This window comes from Aotus nancymaae, unplaced genomic scaffold, assembly GCF_030222135.1.
Source record: "Aotus nancymaae isolate 86718 unplaced genomic scaffold, 86718_ANA_hifiasm-v0.15.2.pri h1tg000003l, whole genome shotgun sequence".
NCBI lineage: Eukaryota > Metazoa > Chordata > Mammalia > Primates > Aotidae > Aotus > Aotus nancymaae.
Window position 1 is genome coordinate 77,276,022 of NW_026988414.1, and position 20,099 is coordinate 77,296,120.

At 46.1% G+C, this 20,099-nt stretch overlaps 2 protein-coding genes across 2 annotated transcripts in view; both read left to right on the forward strand.

Moving 5' to 3' along the window:
• LOC105730236 (uncharacterized) overlaps positions 1-3,400 on the forward strand; it is an 89,007-nt gene extending 85,607 nt beyond the window's left edge. The window contains exons 14-15 of the mRNA XM_064376784.1: positions 1,429-1,588; positions 2,957-3,400. Of these exons, the coding sequence (XP_064232854.1) occupies positions 1,429-1,588; positions 2,957-3,025 (229 nt within the window). The 3' untranslated portion in view covers positions 3,026-3,400. The remainder of the gene's footprint in view (positions 1-1,428; positions 1,589-2,956) is intronic.
• Positions 3,401-13,885: 10,485 nt separating this feature from the next.
• LOC135275170 (neurabin-2-like) lies at positions 13,886-16,429 on the forward strand. Its single transcript, XM_064376571.1, is given in 3 exon segments — positions 13,886-14,093; positions 14,096-15,511; positions 15,514-16,429. Coding segments are annotated over 3 exon segments (2,427 nt in total). The 3' UTR covers positions 16,317-16,429.
• Positions 16,430-20,099: the final 3,670 nt, after the last annotated feature.

The following is a 20,099-nucleotide window of genomic DNA, read 5'->3' on the forward strand; positions in this document are numbered from 1 at the left end:
CTCCATGGGACTGCAATGATGTGCGTGGGGACTGGGTACTCTGCCTAGGGAAAAGGGAAGGAAGAGCGGGAAGGGATTTGCCTGGTGGATTCAGTGCCAGCTCCAGCCATGGTAGGACAGGACACCAGGTAGATGTCTAAGGTTTATGACTCCAGCCTAGGCTCCCAGGCAGCACCTTTGAACCCATCCAGGTGTTATACCCAAGTGAGTCAAGGAATGAGCCACACTCTGAGGTTGAATTATGAGTCCTTTATTTTAGCCAGTGACCAAGAGGTGGCTAACACCCAAAATTCTCTCGGCCCTCAAGAAAGAGTTAAGGGGTTTCTTATACCCTAGTTTGAAAAGGGAGGGGGGAACCTAGCTGAAGCAATTTTTTCACAGAAGCAGAGTAAGCAAAAAAGTTAAAAGATAAACTGGTACGTGAGAAATAAAACAGTACCAGGTGCGAGGGCTAGAGCTGTCATAAAAAGACATCCAATTTATACATAGGGGGGCTCTGGGTACTCAACAGCAACTGCATTCCCAGGCTCTGCTGGAACTGCTTAACTCAGGCGCTTATCAGCAGATGCACTCCGGGATGTGCCCAGTGTCATCCTGCCCCAGCTACATACTGCATTTACTTACTTAATGAGGGGAATAACTAAAATGAAGACACGAAGGTGGAGTCTGTCTGGCTCAAGAAGCTAACATGAAGCCTGAACAGCTCTCAGCTAAGAAAGAGAGAGTCGGTTTAAGCCAACGACAAGCAGGTTATCACATAGGGACCAGGGCAACTTACTGCACTTAAGGGAAGGACAGAAGCCTGGCTAGCTTCACTACCTGCTAATTGTAGAGCCCCGGGGCCTTGAGTGACATAAGTGGCAGCAGGTAGATGTTACAGTGGGCCTTGTGCAGTCACAATGCTGTGCTGACTTCAGACCTAGTGCCGTCTGGACAGACCTAGTGCTGTTCCAGAGCTCGTGGCCACAGGAGTGCTTGTATCGCTCCTCTCCCAGCTCCAGGCAGCCTAGCACAGAGAGACAGACTTCATTTGTGGGAAAGTAAGGGAAGAAGGGAGCCTGTCTGCTAATACAGAGAATTTCTCCAGGTTTTATCCGAGACCACCAACGTGGTTCCTCCACAAGTCTGCAAAAACAATGACATTCTTCACAGAAATAGAAAATCAAGTGTATTAACACACTTTTTATATCCATGTTTTTTTCCAATACAAGTTTTTTCTATTTTCAAAGAGAGCTGGGAAAGTTGCATGCTTTCTTGTATTTCTTCGATCGAAAGCGTTCTGTCCAGTGTGAGTTCTTTCATGCGTTCTAATAAACTAGAGCACGGGATGGCTTTACCACATTTCTTACATGAGAATAATGTTTTTGAAGCTGGCCCAGTGAACTAACATGGTCCTGTGTTGGTTTTGTTGTGTTTCCCCTTCCCCAGGAATGAGTTGGAAAGGCAGTTCTTGAAGCTAATTGATTATAATATCCAAGTTCCTGGCAGCATTTACAGCAAATACTACTTTGATCTTTGCACTTTGGCACAGGACCACGTGGGTTTGCCTCTTTCTCTCCTTGACAGAGAAAGAACACGGAAGCCGGAGGTAAGACTATGAAGTTACTAAGTGGATTTGCAGTCGGCAGTGCCAACATCTGTGACTAAGTCATATTAAGTTATGATTAGAAAAATGGAAAGCTTCCGCTCAGTGCAGTGGCTCATGCCTGTAATCCCAGCACTTTGGGAGGCTGAGGTGGGTGGATCACGTGAGGTCAGAAGTTCGAGGCTAGGGCTGACCAACATGAAGAAATACTGTGTCTACTAAAAATACAAAATTAGCTGGGTGTAGTGATGCATGCCTGTAAGCCCAGTTACTCTGGAGGCTAAGGCAGGAGAATTGCTTGAACCCTACAGGCGGAGGTTGCAGTGAGCCAAGATCACGCTACTGAACTCCAGCCTGAGCAACAGAGTGAGACTCCGCCTGAAAAAAATATATATGTTTTAATCAAGTTTAATTCATTGTCAATGGTTTGCTTTTGAACCTTTGCCCTTTCAGATAATCATACAGAAGTGATTTCTTGCCATTTTATTCCTAATGATGTCTAGGAATAGACATCATTATATAATGCACTTACCACTCTTGACTATTTTTTATTACTCATTTTGCAAATTTATGTCATTTTCTACTGTGTATACTACAGTGCAGTCAGTCCCATGGGTGTGTTAGACAAACCATTAGTGCCTAAGCCGAGAGACCTGCACTTAGACTGTATGAGGTGTGTGTGTCTGAAGTATTGGATGCAGGAAGTACATGGGATTTTACTGGAAATGATAACTTTTATAACTTTCATGGGACTAAGTAATATTTATGGTTTGTGACTTTTGGTAATTACACAGTAAAAATACAGCTGACAAGGTTGAACATTTAAAATAGGCTTGCTCTGTAGTACCCTGGGAGTACTTTAAAATAATACTTTTTTACCATAATGTGCAAGTGAAGTGTAGTGCCTTTTGATGCTTTAGTCATTAGACTTCATTGACATTCCAATACAATCCAGCGCATGCCTGCCTCATTAAAATTTGCTTTGAGTATATAATTACTACAAATTGGTAGAATTTGAATAGATTAATAAACTAACTTTTTGCAAAAGTTTGTGTTCATTACATTTAAGGAACAAGTGCACAGGTAACAGATGCTGCTGCTGTTAGAAGCCTGTCACAATACTGTGACATCTTTGGGAAGCTAATTTTTAAGTAACTTAATAAAACAAGCCCCCCTTTGCTCCAGCAATCTAATTCTAGCCCTGAGATTACCTTAGTGAGTTGACAGAAGTTGGCAGTGTAAACCTCAGCCTAAGTAGCTGTAACTGAACTACCTAAAGAAGTCTGCATGTGTGGCTTATTATCAGTGGTGACTGTTAAAAAGTTGGAACCCTTTTTAAAATTGTACCTCTTTTCTGTTTGACATTCTTAGGCTTTTTCAAGGATGAGAAAAGACGGAGACGTAGATAGCGCTGCCAAGAACAGGTCTTTTGAGTGCTGATGATTTAACTAATCTTCAGTGCGCTAAGGCCATCCTCTCCTAAAGGAAGAAATGAGGAGTAATGTAACATCTGAACCCCTCATCTAAAAAGACAGGAAAATACCACCTCTCCTGCTACAGAACTAGAAAACTTCATATTTTCAAAAGAAGAAACACCTGAATTCAAGTTAACTCAAGGACAACTAAGACCTTGTCAGGGCAACAACACACTCTTACACTCTTCTGTCTGTTTTAATGTAAACACAGTTATAGATGCCTCTTCAAAGTGAAGGTTCCTTCTGCCTATGCACAGAGACTTCCTTAGTGTGTGGGCTGATAGCTGTGAATTATGTAAGGCTTTTAAAACAATAAAAGCTTTTTAAATGTTAAAGATAACTTTTCTGTTTCTTTCCTATTTTTTTCTCCCAATATTGCTGCACATGCATTTGGAATCAATGCAGTATTCCTATTAAAACATGGGACTCAGCTGGGCATCATGGCTCAAGCCTGTAATCCCAGCACTTTGGGAGGCTGAGATGGGCAGATCATGAGGTCAAGTGATGAAGACTATCCTGGCCAGCATGGTAAGACCCTGTCTCTACTAAAAATACAAAAATTAGCTGGGTGTGGTGGCAGGTGCCTGTAGTCCTAGCTACTCAGGAGGCTGAGGCAGGAGAATCGCTTAAATCAGGAAGACAGAGGTTGCAGTGATTCAAGATCATGCCACTTCATTCCAGCCTGGACAGAGGGAGACTTTCTCTGAAAAAAAAAAAACATGGGACTCTAACAACTCCCAAAGCCAGTAGGAGCAGATGCAGCATTGTCAGGGATTGAAGGGCTCTTCCTTCCTACTCTCACTTGATATGTCTTAAAGCATTTTTGTAAGTTGCCTTAACCATTCACAAGTTGGTTTAATTCATGCCTGTGTTTAAGATAGAATATTTGTTTCTGTTTTTGCTTAAGCTCTTTTCAATTATAAGATAATTCATTACGCTTAACATCACTCTCTGGCCATAATACTTAGTAACATAGTGCATTAGATGGCATCTTTGAATAGTTGATTATTGTGTCTGAGAGGAAAAACACATTAGAACATAAAATTAAATATGCCAAAGAGAAAGGATTTCCAGGAATACCGTAGAATTAGAACAAGGGTGTTGGAGGTTTTCAAACAGTTACACAGAAAAAGTAAGTACAGAAAGTAGAGTTAAAGTTTCTCTATACAGAGGGTGACTTAAGCTTACATTTTAATTAAAAATCACTGGCTTTTTTTAGAACTAATCTAGCCACTCATTTTCAGTGATTCTCACTAAATCCTGATAATATTGGTATACTCTTATCCATTTTAATTTTTCATTTTAAAAAAATTCCTTAGAATTTAAGGTAAAATCTTCAACTTAACATCTTATCTTGATAAACTGCAGACTAGAATCAATGATCTGATGTAACTTAGAAGAAAAAGTCAGTGATGAATCCTTATTTATAAGATGGTTTGCACCTTATTAATATGACATTAACTAGAAGTTGTGACATATATGAGTGGTCAAATATTTAAAAACCAGTTTGGCAAAGGGACATTGGACATAAATCCTTGACTTCAAGAGTAAGGGCTGGTGCAGTGGCTCATGCCTGTAATCCCAGCACTTTCAGAGGCTGAAACGGGCAGATCACTTGAACCCAGCAGTTCAAGACCAGCCTGGCCAACATGGCAAAACCTCTTCTCTACTAAAAACACAAAAATTAGCTGAGCATGGTGGCAGTTGCCTATGGTCCTAGCTCCTTGGGAGACTGAGGCACAAGAATCACTCCAGCCTGGGAAGCAGAGGTTGCAATGAGGCGTGATCATGCCTGCACTTCAGCCTAGGTGACAAAAATAGAGTAAATCAATAGAATAGGGACCAGTAATATCGTTCTTTCCTTTGGCTTAAATTCCAGAAGGCAATATAGTCATTTTGATAAATGAAAAATGAGGTCAAGTTGGAATAAGAATATAAATGTCACTGAAAGTGGGTAGGTTCTCTGACAACTGTTACGGGACATGGAAACTAAGTTAGTAGTAGGTGGTAACTATGGCAGATTTCATAGAGTTTGATACCTGGGAAAGATTAGTTCTCTAACATAAGACTATGAAAAAGATTGACAACCAAAGCTCAAATTTACTTGCATTTTTAGGATTATTTTAACATTTGTAATACAGACACCAGTGAAATTTTAACTCTGGTATAGTGTGAACTAAAACGTTTACATCTTCATTACAAAGAAAAGACAAAGATCTGAAATATGGATTTGAAGCAAGTGAAATGGCCATTTTTGTAGCATAAAAGCGGTTGCCTATTGACGGTTCTATATAGTTTATTCTGAGGTGAACTATGTAATGTTAAAGCTCAACGTTTCTAGAGAAATTTTATCCTGGTATTTTATTCACATGTTCTCTTTTTGTAACCTAGATGCCCATACATTACTGAAATCCAGCAACAGTGTCTGATTTTATTGCAACTCAAAGTTCATTTTTTTGATGTAGTTTTCCCACATTTCTAAATACACTATTCCTTGGTTTAAAAAAAACACATGCCAAAGCCAATCTTAACCAAAAGCCAAATTATTCTTGATTCTGTGTTTAGGTTATGCAGTGTTTCTGGAAACACTTTGCTGCGGTGTGCAGATTCGCTAGAATCTTTCATCACCCAGCCCTTTTCCTAACACATTTAAGATTTCTGTGGCTTCATTTTTCCATCGCACAGCATCCTTGAGTATGGAACTACTTGGAAAATCCTTTGACAGCTGGCAGAGAAATGTCCCAGGTAAGTGCTAGTTTCTATGCAGATTTGTAGAAAACACCCAGAATCTATCAAGTTAAGGATTAAATGACCTTAAGTTTAATGGCCAGACACTTATTTACCTGGTTGGGCCCAGCGTTGTGCCAGTGATCAATGCAAAAGATCTAGGAGGCCTTCAGTGAAGTCTGCCTCCTAGGACACAGGTTGCTAAGGCAATTTCCTTCTTTCTTTCTTTTTTTCTTTCTTTCTTTTTCTTTCTTTCACTTTCTTTTTCTTTCTTTCCTTTCTTTTTCTTTCTTCTTTCTTGCTTTCTTTTTTCTTTCTTTCCTCTCTATTTTTTTTTATTGTACTTTAAGTTCTGGGGTACATGTGCAGAACTTGCAGGGTTGTTACATAGGTATACACATGCCACAGTGGTTTGCTGAATCCATCACCCCCGTCACCTACACTAGGTATTTCTCCTAATGTTATCCCTCCCCAATCTCCCCATCCCCTGCTATTCTTCCTCTAACTCCCGACCCCACAACAGACCCCAGTGTGTGATGTTCCCCTCCCTGTGTCCATGTGGTCTCATTGTTCAATACCCATTTACGAGTGGGAATATGTGGTGTTTGGTTTTCTGTTCTTGTGTCAGTTTGCTGAGAATGATGGTTTCCAGCTTCATCCATGTCCCTGCAAAGGACACAACTCCCCATTTTTTATGGCTCCATAGTATTCCATGGTGTATATGTGCCATATTTTCTTTATCCAGTCCATCACTGATGGGCATTTGGGTTGGTTCCAAGTCTTTGCCATTGTAAACAGTGCCACAGTGAACATACATGTGCATGTGTCTTTATAACAGAATGATTTATAATCCTTTGGGTATATACCCAGTAATGGGATTGATGGATCAAATGGAATTTCTATTTTTAGATCCTTGAGAAATTGCCACACTGCCTTCCACAATGGTTGAACTAATTTACACTCCCACCAACAGTGTAACAGCATTCCTATTTCTCCACATCCTCTCCAGCAATTTCTGTTGAACTTTTTCAAATGCATTTGACAAGTGACAGAACTTGTACTTAATGTGAAATTTAAAGAATATCAGCTTGTGGTTTAGGATTTCTAGGGTAAAGAACAACTTAGTGGGAAAGAAAAGTGGTATAGACATTATAAGAATCTTGAGTCCAGTGAAAAATGGTTAACGTTCTTTGAGAAGGAACAGGTTAGGTGACTCTTAGAACTGCTGTAAGGAAGCTGAGCAATTGGACTGTGATTAGGAAAACTCAGTGATAGGCCTAGAACCTAAGGTCTTTAGTAAAATATGGGTGGTATCTCCTTCAAAAAACCTCCATGGATTCCAAAAACAGGCTGCTGGCTTCTTAAAAATATATATTGCTTTATCCTCACCTTCTCAACTCTACGAACATTTACCTGTCACCCGAGCTGGGGACTCCTGTGTCTCCTCAGTGTGACAACTGATCACAGTCAGAGTGCTTTATCCACCTCCCCTTCCAGCCCCTGCTTCACCCAAGACCCTTAGAACTCTCCTTAAACAAAATCTTCCCAGCCTCACCCTTACCCTTTCTGCTACTTTGCACTGTGGCAGTGCTTGATGTTTTTCATTGTGACCCACTGCCAAAGCATTAACACCAGGTTCCAGAACACCCAGGTTGCATGTAGCTTGCAGGCTAACTGACCCCTTTTAATTTCCTTTATGTGAGTCCTCTGTGTGTGTTCTCTGAAACACCTGTTCCCAATTTGCTGCACTTGCTGATTCTGACCTACTCACAGCCTTACTTATGCATTCTCAATCTAGCCTGAGGATGAGGTTGTACCCCTTCCTTCCACAACCTCTTTTCCCCGGCATTAATGCCTTGTTCTGAAGGTAACTCCCTCTCACGTAGTCTAGAGGATTCCCTCTTTAATTCTAAAATCAGTCTGCTGTATTCATCTCCTCCACCAATTCTGCTCTTCACAATTGCATTTCACCTCCCCAACTTGGGAATGCAGCAATTTTGGTTCGGGCCTCTAAATGTCCCAGTGTTTTTGAAGATGAGATCCCCATCCACCTCCCTCTCAGCAGCTAGAAGAGCTTGTGAAAAATACATCTTCTCTAAATGAAGTGTGGTATCCTGGATTTGATCCTGGGACAGATAAAGAGCGTGAGTGGAAAATCTGATGAAGTCTGGAGTTAGGAGTAACGTGCCAACACTGACTTTTTAGTTTTTACAAATGTACGATGTCGATACAAGATGTTCACATTAGTGGGGAAATGGTAAGGGCATACAGAAACGCTGCATTATTTTTGTGACTTTTTGTAAGTTTCTTTTTATAAAACAGCATCTTGGGTCCCCGAACTAATGAATCTCCGTTCCTCGGGCCAAGACGTAGGAATCTAAAGTTGTAGCAGACACCCTGAATGATTCAAATAGAAATTCTAGTCCTGTCAATTTCCTTTTATTCCTTGTCTGAACAGTTGCCTCTCCCTCGTTTCACTTACCTTAACGTGAGTTCATCCTTTAACGCTTCTGAATCCTAAGATTTAAGTCCTGTTATCTACTTTTCCCAGATGAGAAAACTGAATAGTAAGAGGTGGAGTGTCCAGGATCCCAGAGCTCATAAAAGGTGAAGTGGGGACTTAAATTCCCAATCAGGCTCGCTCCCAAGTCTATGCTTATAGCCACGAGCTCAAGAACTCTGTAACTGAAGGAACAAAAAGCAGCATTCTCACCAATATTATCCTGGGCCCACCTATTTATCCACCTTTCTAAGTCCACCAGCCCCTCTGCTTCAGCATGTGGACTTTGCCCTTTCCCTCCTTTCCACTGGAGGAAAATGAGCAACGGGAAAGCATGGGGAAGATGTGCTGAGGAGAGCCCTGCACGCGGAAGGTGGAAGGTGCAGTTGCTCTTCTCTCAGGACTTAGCTTAACAGCTATATTTTCCAGTCTGCCTCTCCCAGCTGCCTTAACTTACATACTAATGTAACAAAGTTCATAGCGCCTGCTTTGGCATGAAATGACATGCTCTCATATATTACTAATTCACTTCTCACTAGATTTATGTGGTCTCCCTGAAACACTTTAAGCTCCTACTTACAGAGTCATGTCTCGCTCATACTCATGTCTCAGAGTATGATGGAGAATGCTGACATACCAGGCGTTTGGTAGACTGGTGGCTAACCTTTATTTTGCCAAAGCAGCAATCAGCAGAAGGTGGTGTGAAAATGCATCTGAGGCTCACTAAGCATCTGTTTAGATTACTAGGGAGAAGCCAACTCTCGGTTTGTGCCTGAGCTTCCTGATTTGGATTTGGAGCTCAATAGCAAGTTGTGGGTCCAACAGGTGTATAGGAAAGTTTTAGGATTTTCTGTCCTCCAACCAGACGCATAAAAAAGCACTGTTTCTATTCAGATTGTTTCAGCATAAATCGAGCATTTATAAAATGGAAGGCTCTCTTGGGCAATGACTATTTTCCCATGTATCTTCATTTCTTCAAGTGGATCATGAAACAATAACAGGTTTGCCAGGAGAAACCTAGGAAGCATATTCAATTAAAACATGCTTTAATTCATTCTGCTTCTGTGATTGGAATTTGCTTGAGTTTAATGATTAATAAAATTTTTGCTGCTTAAATTTTAGGTGCATCCGAAAACTCTGATTTTAGAATTAAAATCCACATCTTTCCTTATAGATCCTTAGGAAGCAGTGTATCTCTACATGTAAACATGAAAAGAGACTTCTATGGCATTTATTTTCTTTGCTATTGCTTTAATGTATGTTAAAATTGATGTACATTAATTGGGAACAAAGAAACAAAAACACATTTCATTTTATCATAAATAATATGCATATTTAACAAAAATGTTATATCATTATCTTTCTATAAATAGAATACACACAAAACATTTTTGCAAATAATAAAATTAACAAAAATAGATAGGACTAACATAACCAAATACAACTGCCTTTCTACTGACTGTCAGGAACAAAATAGAAACAAGACTTAGCAAAATGACCTGGGTTTCTTTTTGTTAGTGTTAAAACTTCAGATTTATAATCTCATCAATATTACATAGATTTTAGTCAGGACATAGGCATGGGCAAAGGCTTCATGACTAAAACACTGAAAGTAATGGCAACAAAAGCCAAAATTGACAAATGGAATCTAATTAAACTAAACTTCTGCACAGCAAAAGAAACATCATCAGAGTGAACAGGCAACCTACAGAATGGGAGAACATTTTTGCAATCCATCTGACAAAGGGCTAATATCCAGAATCTACAAAGAACTTAAACAAGTTTACAAGAAAAAGACAAGCCCATCAAAATGTGGGCGAACGATATGAATGGACAATTCTCAAAAGAAAACATTTATGCAGCCAACTAACATGAAAAGAAGCTCATCATCACTGGTCATTAGAGAAATGCAAATCAAAACCATAGTGAGATACCACCTCACGCCAGTTAGCATGGCGATCATTAAAAAGTCATGAAACAACAGATCCTGGAGAAACAACAGATGTGGAGAAATAGGAATGCTTTGACACTGTTGGTGGGAGTGTAGATTAGTTCAACCTTTGTGGAAGACAGTGTGGTGATTCCTCAAGGATCTAGAACTGGAAATATCATTGGACCCAGGAATCCCATTGCTGGGTATATACCCAAAGGATTATTAATCATTCTTCTATAAAGACACATGCACGTGTATGTTTATTGTGGTACTGTTCACAATAGTGAAGACTTGGAACCAACCCAAATGCCCATCAGTGACAGATTGGATAAAGAAAATGTGGCACATATACACCATATGCCATGGAATACTATGCAGCATAAAAAAGGATGAGTTCATGTCCTTTTCAGGGACATGGATGAAGCTGGAAACCATCATTCTCAGCAAACTAACACAAGAACAGGAAACCAAACACCATGTGTTCTCACTCATAAGTGGGAGTCTAACAATGAGAATACATGGTCACAGGACACACTGGGACCTGTTGGGTGGTAAGGGACTAGGGGAGGGTAGCATTAGGAGAAATACCTAATGTGGATGATAGGTTGATGGGTGCAGCAAACCACTATGGCATGTGCATACCCATGTACAAACCTGCATGTTCTGCACGTGTACCCCAGAACTTAAAGGGCAAAAAAACCAAAAAAACAAAACTACTCCAACTGCATATTAGGCATGAAGAACTAACCTTTGGGACCACCAAACTGTAAAACTGCTGCCAATAGGAAGTGGTAGGATCCTATTGCTTGAATCATTGAAAACCAAATAAATTATAAGGAGTATGTGGGTGAGAAAGCAGGCCAAAGAATTATTAGCTCTGTTGTTCTGTATGTCACATGATGTCATGAACTTCAGTTACACAAACAAAACCATTTACAAAGACTATGAAAAGTGTCCAAATTATTATTCTCTTAAAATAGGAGCAGAGATGTCCTAGAAGTGTTAGGTAAGTCTTCCTCTTCAGTTGACACTCTCAGTAATTACCTATATAGTATACTACATTGAAGGAAAAGAGACTGATAATTTTTATTACTGATTTCATCATTTCTCTCTTGTTTTCTTCACTTGGAATTTGAAGCAAGGTCCATAAGTCACTTTGTGTCTGTATTTATGGCTGGCACTACACAGGCCACGTGCGACAGGGCAGGGGCCCAGAGCTTCAGTGCGTAGTGCTCAACAATGATGCAGGAAGAAATGCTTCACTTTTGGTGTAACAAGGATTTAGGAACAAAAACAGCCTTTACAGGAAGGGCTTCAAGCAGGTCAATGTGGCACCAAGGCTGTGATGCTGAAGTTGAAATAGTGATAGTGAAAGTTTAGATTTGAAAGCTGGAAGGAAAATCACAGAACACTTGGCTTAGGTTTACAAAGGTTGTGCTAGAATCACTTTGCTTTAGTCAATATGGTGAGAGAAAAAGGATCCTGTTGTATGATGTGCTTTTACTGCCGGTTGCATTGACACCATGATTGAGTCACGTCTCCCAAGAGACGTGAAAAGGTGGACCTACAAAAACTTGTATGCAAATATTTACAGCAACATTATTTGTAATAGCCAAAAGTGTTGATTTTGTATCTTGCAACTTTGCTGAATTCCACTATTAGCTCTGACAGGTATTTTGTGTAAGTTAGGGTTTTCTACATGTAAGATCATGTCACCTACAAACATGAAGATAATTTACTTCTTCCTTTCTACTCAGAATGCCTTTTATTTATTTTTCTTGCCTAAGTAGTCTGGTTACAACTTCTAGTTCTATATTGAATAGAAATGGTGAAAGTGGGCACCTTGTCTTGTTCCTGATCTTAGGGGAGAAGCCTTCAATTGTTTCTCCATTGAGAATAATATTCCTTGTGGATTTTTCCTACATATTTATTATGCCGAGGACATGTACACTTCTTTTTTTTTTTTTTTTTTTTTTATTTATTTTTTATTGCATTTTAGGTTTTGGGGTACATGTGAAAAACATGCAAGGTTGTTGCATAGGTACATATGTGGCAGTGTGATTTGCTGCCTTCCTCCCCTTCACCTATATCTGGCATTTCTCCCCATGCTATCCCTCCCCAACTCCCCACCCCCCTCTATCCCCCCTCTCCCCCACCAACAGACCCCAGTGTATAGTGCTCCCCTCCCTGTGTCCATGTGTTCTCATTGTTCAACACCCACCTATGAGTGAGAACATGTGGTGTTTGATTTTCTGTTCTTGTGTCAGTTTGCTGAGAATGATGGTTTCCAGGTTCATCCATGTCCCTACAAAGGACGCGAACTCATCGTTTTTGATGGCTGCATAATATTCCATGGTGTATATGTGCCACATTTTTCCTGTCCAGTCTATCATCGATGGGCATTTGGGTTGGTTCCAGGTCTTTGCTATTGTAAACTGTGCTGCAATGAACATTCGTGTGCATGTGTCCTTATAGTAGAACGATTTATAATCCTTTGGATATATACCCAGTAATGGGATTGCTGGGTCAAATGGAAGTGCTTTTCATGTGCCAAGCTTTTCTGAATGCTCTCCACATATTATTTCCTTAATTGCACATAATTCTGTGAAATAGGCTCTATTACACTTCTTTATTTCAGATGAGAAAACTATTGCACAGTGAGGTATGTTCTCCCTATAAATGAGATGATTTCTGTATGTGGATTTTGTTTTCACATGGCATGCTGGTTTTATTAAAATAATGATTTATTTAGTTATATTAAGCTTTAATTTTAAACAAACCAACTTTGTAGCATTATGAATCACCCCATATTGTGAATTTAGATCACACAGTCATTTATTAGATGATAGACTGCAGCAGTACAGTGCTAAAGGTCATGATTACTCCATATCCTACTTAGAACACAATTGTTTGGAGTTTTTGTTTTTTGAGACAGAATGTCTCTCTGTCTCCCACGCTGGCGTGCAGTGGCATGTAGCCTCAATTTCCTGGATTCAAGTGATCTTCCACTTAAAAATCTAATATATAGGCTGGGCACGATGGCTCATGCCTGTATTCACAGCACTTTGGGAGGCCCAGTTGGGTGGATCACTTGAGGTCAAGAGTTTGAGACCGAGCAGCCGCTCGGGCTGAGCCAGAGAAAGACCGAGGCTCCGGGCACGGCGGGGAGGGAGGGAGGCGAGGCAGCGGAGCGGCCCGGGCCGGCGGAGCAGTCATGGGCGCCGGGGTGCCGGGCCCCGCCACAAGCCGAGGCCTCCGGCCGGACTGGGGAACGCCCCGGCTGCCAGCCCCGCTGACACTGCCTCGGACGATGCGAGCCGGCGACGCCGCGGCTGCTTCGCGGGCAGGGCGCTCGCTCCCAGCAGCCCCAGCCACCCCTGTGCTAATTTGGGTGGGGGGTCACAGTACCAGGCCGCTCGGGCTTTCGAAGCGGGGTTGGCTGTTTTCGGCAGCTTGATTGGGGGAGGCGACACACAGGGCTCTTGGAGATTTTTTTTTAAAAAGCGGGATTAACTGTTTTTGGCAGCTTGGTTTTGGGGGACCCTAAAAAAGGCCTCCTGGGGTTTCTTTTATCAGGAGGAGGGGGCGGTGGTCCCGACTTGGCCAGCCGCCTGTTAAGGTGGGGAGCGGATAGCGGGGGAATGCGAATCCGGCTCCCCCCCACCATGATGAAGACGGAGCCGCGGGGGACCGGGGGTCCTCTCTGGAGCGCCTCCCCGTACCGCAGCGCCTACGAGGCGGGCATCCAGGCATTGAAGCCGCCCGACGCGCCCGGGCCCGACGAGGCACCCAAAGGGGCCCACCACAAGAAATATGGCTCCAACGTCCATCGCATCAAGCGTATGTTCCTGCAGATGTGCACGACGGCAGGCCCTCGGGCGAGGCGGGCGGCGGCGCGGGCCTGGCCCGGGCCCCGCGGGTGTCCGAGCGCGGCGTGCGCCTGTCGCTGCTGCGGGCCAGCAGCCTGAACTAGAACGTGGACCACAGCGCCCTGCTGAAGCTGGGCATCAGCGTGTCGGAGCGCGTGAGCCGCTTCGACTCCAAGCCCGCGCCCTCAGCGCAGCCCGCGCCGCCGCCGCACCCGCCGTCCCGGCTGCAGGAGACGCGGAAGCTGTTCGAACGGAGCGCCCCGGAAGCCGCAGGCGGCGACAAGGCGGCCGCTGAGACAGGAGGGCGCCGACCTGCAGGACCGGAGGAGCTGGACGTGGTGGTGCGCTTCAACGGCAGCACCGAGGCGCTGGAAAAGCTCGATCCCGACGCCGTGTCCCCGACGGTCAGCCCACTCAGCGCAGTCTTCGAGAAGGCCGACTCGAGGACCGGCCTCCACCACGGGCCCGGGCTCCCCAGGGCCATAGGGGGGCCCCAGGTCAGCTCGAAGCTGGTCAGCAAGCAGTCCCGGGTGTTCCGGCCGCCGCCGCCCGCCCCGTCGGGGGATGCCCCAGCCGAGAAGGAGCGCTGTCCCGCAGGGCAGCAGCCCCCGCAGCACCGAGTGGCCCCCGCCCGGCCGCCCCCCAAGCCCCGGGAGGTGCGCAAGATTAAGCCGGTGAAGGTGGAGGAGAGCGGGGAGTCGGAGGCCGAGTCGGCGCCCGGGGAGGTGATCCAGGCCGAGGTGACGGTCCACGTGGCCCTGGAGAATGGCAGCACCGTGGCAACCGCAGCCAGCCCCTCGCCCGAAGAGCCAAAGGCCCAAGCGGCCTCGGAGAAGGAGGCGGCGGCGGTGGTAGCGCCGCCAGAGCGGAGGGTGGGCAATGGCCGGGCCCCGGACGTGGCCCCCGAGGAGGTAGATGAATCCACGAAGAAGGACTTCTCGGAGGTGGACCTGGTGGACGTGAGCGCCTACAGTGGGCTCGGTGAGGACTCTGCGGGCAGTGCCCTGGAGGAGGACGACGAAGAAGACGAGGAGGATGGGGAGCCCCCCTACGAGCCCGAGTCGGAGTGCGTGGAGATCCCGGGGCTCTCGGAGGCGAACCCGGCCCCGAGCCGGAAGATCCATTTCAGCACGGCGCCCATCCAAGTGTTCAGCACCTACTCCAATGAGGACTACGATCATCGCAACGAGGATGTGGATCCCATGGCGGCCTCTGCTGAGTACGAGCTGGAGAAGCAGGTGGAGAGGCTGGAGTTGTTCCCTATGGAGCTGGAGAAGGACTCCGAGGGCCTGGGCATCAGCATCATCGGCATGGGGGCCGGAGCGGACATGGGCCTGGAGAAGCTGGGCATCTTCGTCAAGACAGTGACGGAGGGCAGTGCGGCTCATTGGGATGGCAGGATCCAGGTGAACGACCTGCTGGTAAGGTGGATGGAACGAGTCTGGTGGGAATGACCCAGAGCTTTGCGGCATCCGTGCTCCAGAACACCAAGGGCCGAGTGCGGTTTATGATTGGCCGGGAGCGGCCAGGAGAGCAGAGCGAAGTGGCCCAGCTAATTCAGCAGACTTTGGAGCAGGAGCGATGGCAGCGGGAGATGATGGAGCAAAGATATGCCCAGTATGGGGAGGATGACGAGGAGACGGGAGAGTACGCCACTGATGAGGACGAGGAGCTGAACCCCACGTTCCCAGGTGGCGAGATGGCCATTGAGGTGTTTGAGCTAGCGGAGAACGAGGACGCGCTGTCCCCTGTGGACATGGAGCCCGAGAAGTTGGTGCACAAGTTCAAGGAGCTCCAGATCAAGCATGCGGTCACCGAGGCAGAGATCCAGCAGCTGAAAAGAAAGCTGCAGAGCCTGGAACAGGAGAAGGGGCGCTGGCGGGTGGAGAAGGCCCAGTTGGAGCAGAGCGTGGAGGAGAACAAGGAGTGCATGGAGAAACTGGAAGGCTACTGGGGCGAGGCCCAGAGCCTGTGCCAGGCTGTAGATGAGCACCTGCGGGAGACCCAGGCACAGTACCAGGCCCTGGAGTGCAAGTACAGCAAGGCTAAGCGCCTCATCAAGGACTACCAGCAGAAGGAGATCAAGTTCCTGAAAAAGGAGACGGCACAGCGTCAGGTTCTGGAGGAATCGGAGCTGGCCAGAAAGGAGGAGATGGACAAGCTCCTGGACAAGATCTCAGAACTAGAAGGAAACTTGCAAACACTGAGGAATTCCAATTCTACTTAACAGGACTCATTCCTTGACTGGACAATAATTAACCCCCTACCACTGTCCTCCCTCCCCTGTCCTCAACACCCCACCCCTGCCCCACCAGCCTGGGGACAGGTGCCCCAACTCCCCCCACCCTTCCACCCCACCTCCCCCAGCTTCAGGGACCAGAGGGCTCATATCACAGGCCCCCTTAAGATGGCTTGGGCAGACAGAGGTGGCCGGAAGGGTGGCTCTTTCTTGCCCCATGGGGCTGAGGCATAGAGGCTGAGGGCTGCCGAGGGCTGGCCTGGTGGTAGGACACATGCACCTGCAGATCAAACTGCCAGACTTTTCACACTCCAGCGTTTGTCTCTGGACTGGAACGGGGCTGGGGCTCTCCCAGCATCTCGCCAACTGGAGGCTGCTCCCTGCCCATGGGGCACCTGGGTGGCCTCTGGGCCTCTTGACTTGAGATTCTACCTTCTCGGCCCTTCCCTCTCCCCCATCATTGTGCTGTCTCTGTTGCATTCTGACCTTCCTGCCTTGGGGGTGGGGGGTTGCCTCAAAACCTCCCCCATCCCCTTTCCCTGTCCTGGGAGGGATAGAGTCCCCACCAGAGCCCGGGGGCTGGGCCTGGCCCTGGCCCTGGCCCTGCACTGATTTCTCCTGTGTGCTTCGGGAACAGGGGAGTGAGAGTAGGAAGAAGGGAGAATTCAGGATACCTGGTCCCCAGCTCCCCATTTCCTGGGGCAGCTGCCCTCAATTTCTCCTTGTGCCTCCCCTCTCCCAGGTGCCAAATAGCCATAACCTCCCCCTGGAACTCTTATGTGGCCTGTCGGGTCTAGGTTTCCTTGTCAAGGCTGGGAATGCCAGGGAGGAGAGGAGGTCAGCTTGGGGGACCTGGCTACAGAGGCCCTGGCCTTAGGCAAGGGGACCATTTCTCACTGGAGAGCCAGGGCCTATCCTGTTCTGCTCTGCCTGCCCAGCCCAAGGTGATGCCTGGAAGCCTTGTAGTGATATCGAAGGGAGTCCCAGCCTCACCCCACCCCCACCCCCCACTGTTTTTCCAATGTTTTGACTGGAGGGCAAAATTTTACTACTACTCATCTTTTTGGAGACCAGGGCTGCCCTGCTGGAAGCCTGCCTTCTAAGTGAAATCGACTTTGTTTCCCCACTTTAACCCCAAATTGGGGCTCGGACCAAGGGAGGTGAGGCCCCCCCAGGTCCCCTCCCCTTTCAGAATCCATCTCATTTTGCCACTTCATGCCTCTGCCCTAAATCTGGGTTTTTGTTCATTTTTTAAAAACACACCACCCATCCCATCCGTTTTGGCTTCTAGTCCCCTGTAAATAGACCATGACTTCTATCAGTATTTCTTGTCCCCACCCCTTCCTACCCCCAGATGTGCCCCCATCCCCTGAAGGAGCTGGCCATCTCAGTCCTGGGCCCACGCACTTCACCCCGTAAGATGGAGGGGGCGGAACCGGGTTGGCGGGACTGTTGCTGGCTGCTTGGACCAGTGGCCACCCTGCCCAGCTGTCTGGAGGACCGCGTCTCTGTATATAATATATATATGTATGTATTGTTCCTGGTTTTGTATGGACCATGCCCTCTGTCAGGTCGTCCCCATAAAAGCAGCCCCCAGAACCTGACTGCCTGGTTTCTTGGTTCACTGGGGCAGGGAGTGGGCAGGGATCAAGGATGCCAGGCTGCCCCGGTGGTCCCCTCCCACGAGTGCAGCCTCTAACCCTGAGGAACTTCCTACAGTGTCCCCCGGGTGCCTCTCTGCTCCCATTCCACCCATCAACACCCATGCTTTTTGTCCAGTCCACCTGGGCAGGGCTGGGGGTTTCTAGAGAGTTCGTTCAGGCTGCATTCCTTTTTCAAGGCCTCCAAGAAGTTCAAAGGATCAGCTAAATACAGCAAGGTGAACCCCAAGTCGTTCCCCCAGAAGGCCTCTAAACTGTGGGGACACTCTAGTTTGGGAATCTTCTGTTAAAAAAGAAAAAGAAACAAAAATAAACTGTGGGGATACTCAAAAAAAAAAAAAAGAGTTTGAGACCAGACTGGCCAACATGATGAAATCCCGTCTCTACTAAAAATACAAGAATTAGCTGAGTGTGGTGGCGCACACCTGTAATCCCAGCTACTGGCAAGGCTGAGGCAGGAGAATCGCTTGAACCCTGCCTCTGTCTCGCTCTGTTGTCCAGGCTGGAGTGCAGTGGTGTGATATCAGTTCACTGCAACCTCTGCCTCCCAGGTTCAAGCGATTCTCCTGCCTCAGCCTCCCGAGTAGCTGGGACTACAGGTGGGTACCACCATGCCCAGCTAATTTTTGTATTTTTAGTAGAGACCGGGTTTCACCACATTGACCAGGATGGTCTCCATCTACTGACCTCATGATCCACCCACCCTGGCCTCCCAAAGTGCTGCAATTACCGGTGTGAGCCACTGCGAGGTCTATATATATATATTTAATTTAACATATTAATGTAATTTCTAATATTTGTAAAAACCGTAAAAAAAAACCTTTCCAGATAAGAACACCTGCTACCACTATGTAACATACAATAATTCGACTAATTGTTGTATATTACAGTTTAAGAACTCACTGTAGCTTAGTGGTTAAGACACAGCACTCCAGAGCTAGATGATCCGGATTCAAGTCCTGCCTCTATTACATATATGTTGTGTGACCTTAAGCAACTTACTTACTCTCTCTGTGCCTTAGTTTACTTTCCTTCAGACAGGAAGTAAGGCAGACAAACCCAATTTTGTTCGAATGAGGGACAACCTACAAGATAACTGGGAAGTACTCTTCAAAGCTATCAAGGTCGTGAAATTTTAAAAAAGACAGAGGAACTGTCCTAGATTAAAAGGGACTAAGGGGCTGCAACAACTAAATGCAAAGCAGCATCTTGTGTAGGACGCTGGAGCAGAAAAGGGACATTAGTGGGACAAGCAAGTCCCCCTTCTCTCTGGAGTAGCATAATTCCAAGGAGCATATTGGCAGCATTTTCCAGAGGTTGCCGCTCCAGTCACCCACTGTGATTATTTGCTTCCTAACACTTTTTTTTTTTAAGATGGGGTTTCACTATTATGGCCAGGCTGGTCTTGAACTCCTGACCTCAGGTGATCCACCCACCTTGGCCTCCCAAAGTGCTAGGATTACAGGCGTGAGCCACCGTACCCAGCCCACTTTTATTTATTTATTTTTTTTGAGACAAAATCTCACTCTGTGGTCCAGGCTGGAGTGCAGTGGCACGATCTCAGCTCATTGCAACCTCTGCCTTCCCAGTTCAAGCGATTCTCCTGCCTCAGCCTCTGGAGTAACTGGGACTACAGGCATGCACTACCACACCTGGCTAATTTATGTTATGTTTAGTGGAGATGGGGTTTCGCCATATTGTCCAGGCTGGTCTGGAGCTCCTGACCTCAGGTGATCTGCCTGCCTCAGCCTCTCAAAGTGCTGGGATTACAGGGGTGAGCCAGCGCGCCTGGCCTTGTAACATATTTTTTTAATTGGCTGCTGCCTGCCTTTTCCTGGCTCACTTCTTCATGTCCCACCCAGTGGGCCCTCTGTCTCCCAAATAAAGGAACTGTCACCAAATCCTTGTCTCAGGGCAGCTCCAAGAGGAACAAAAACTAGGACATTTCATTCCATTTTTATAAAGCACAAAAACAGGTGAAATTAATCTGTGCTATCAGAAGTCTGGGTGATGATTGCCCTCAGATGAGAGGAAGGTAGAGACTGGACGTGGACAGAACGAGGTTTCAGGGACGCTGGTAATGTTCCATTTCCTGATCTGAGTCCTGGTT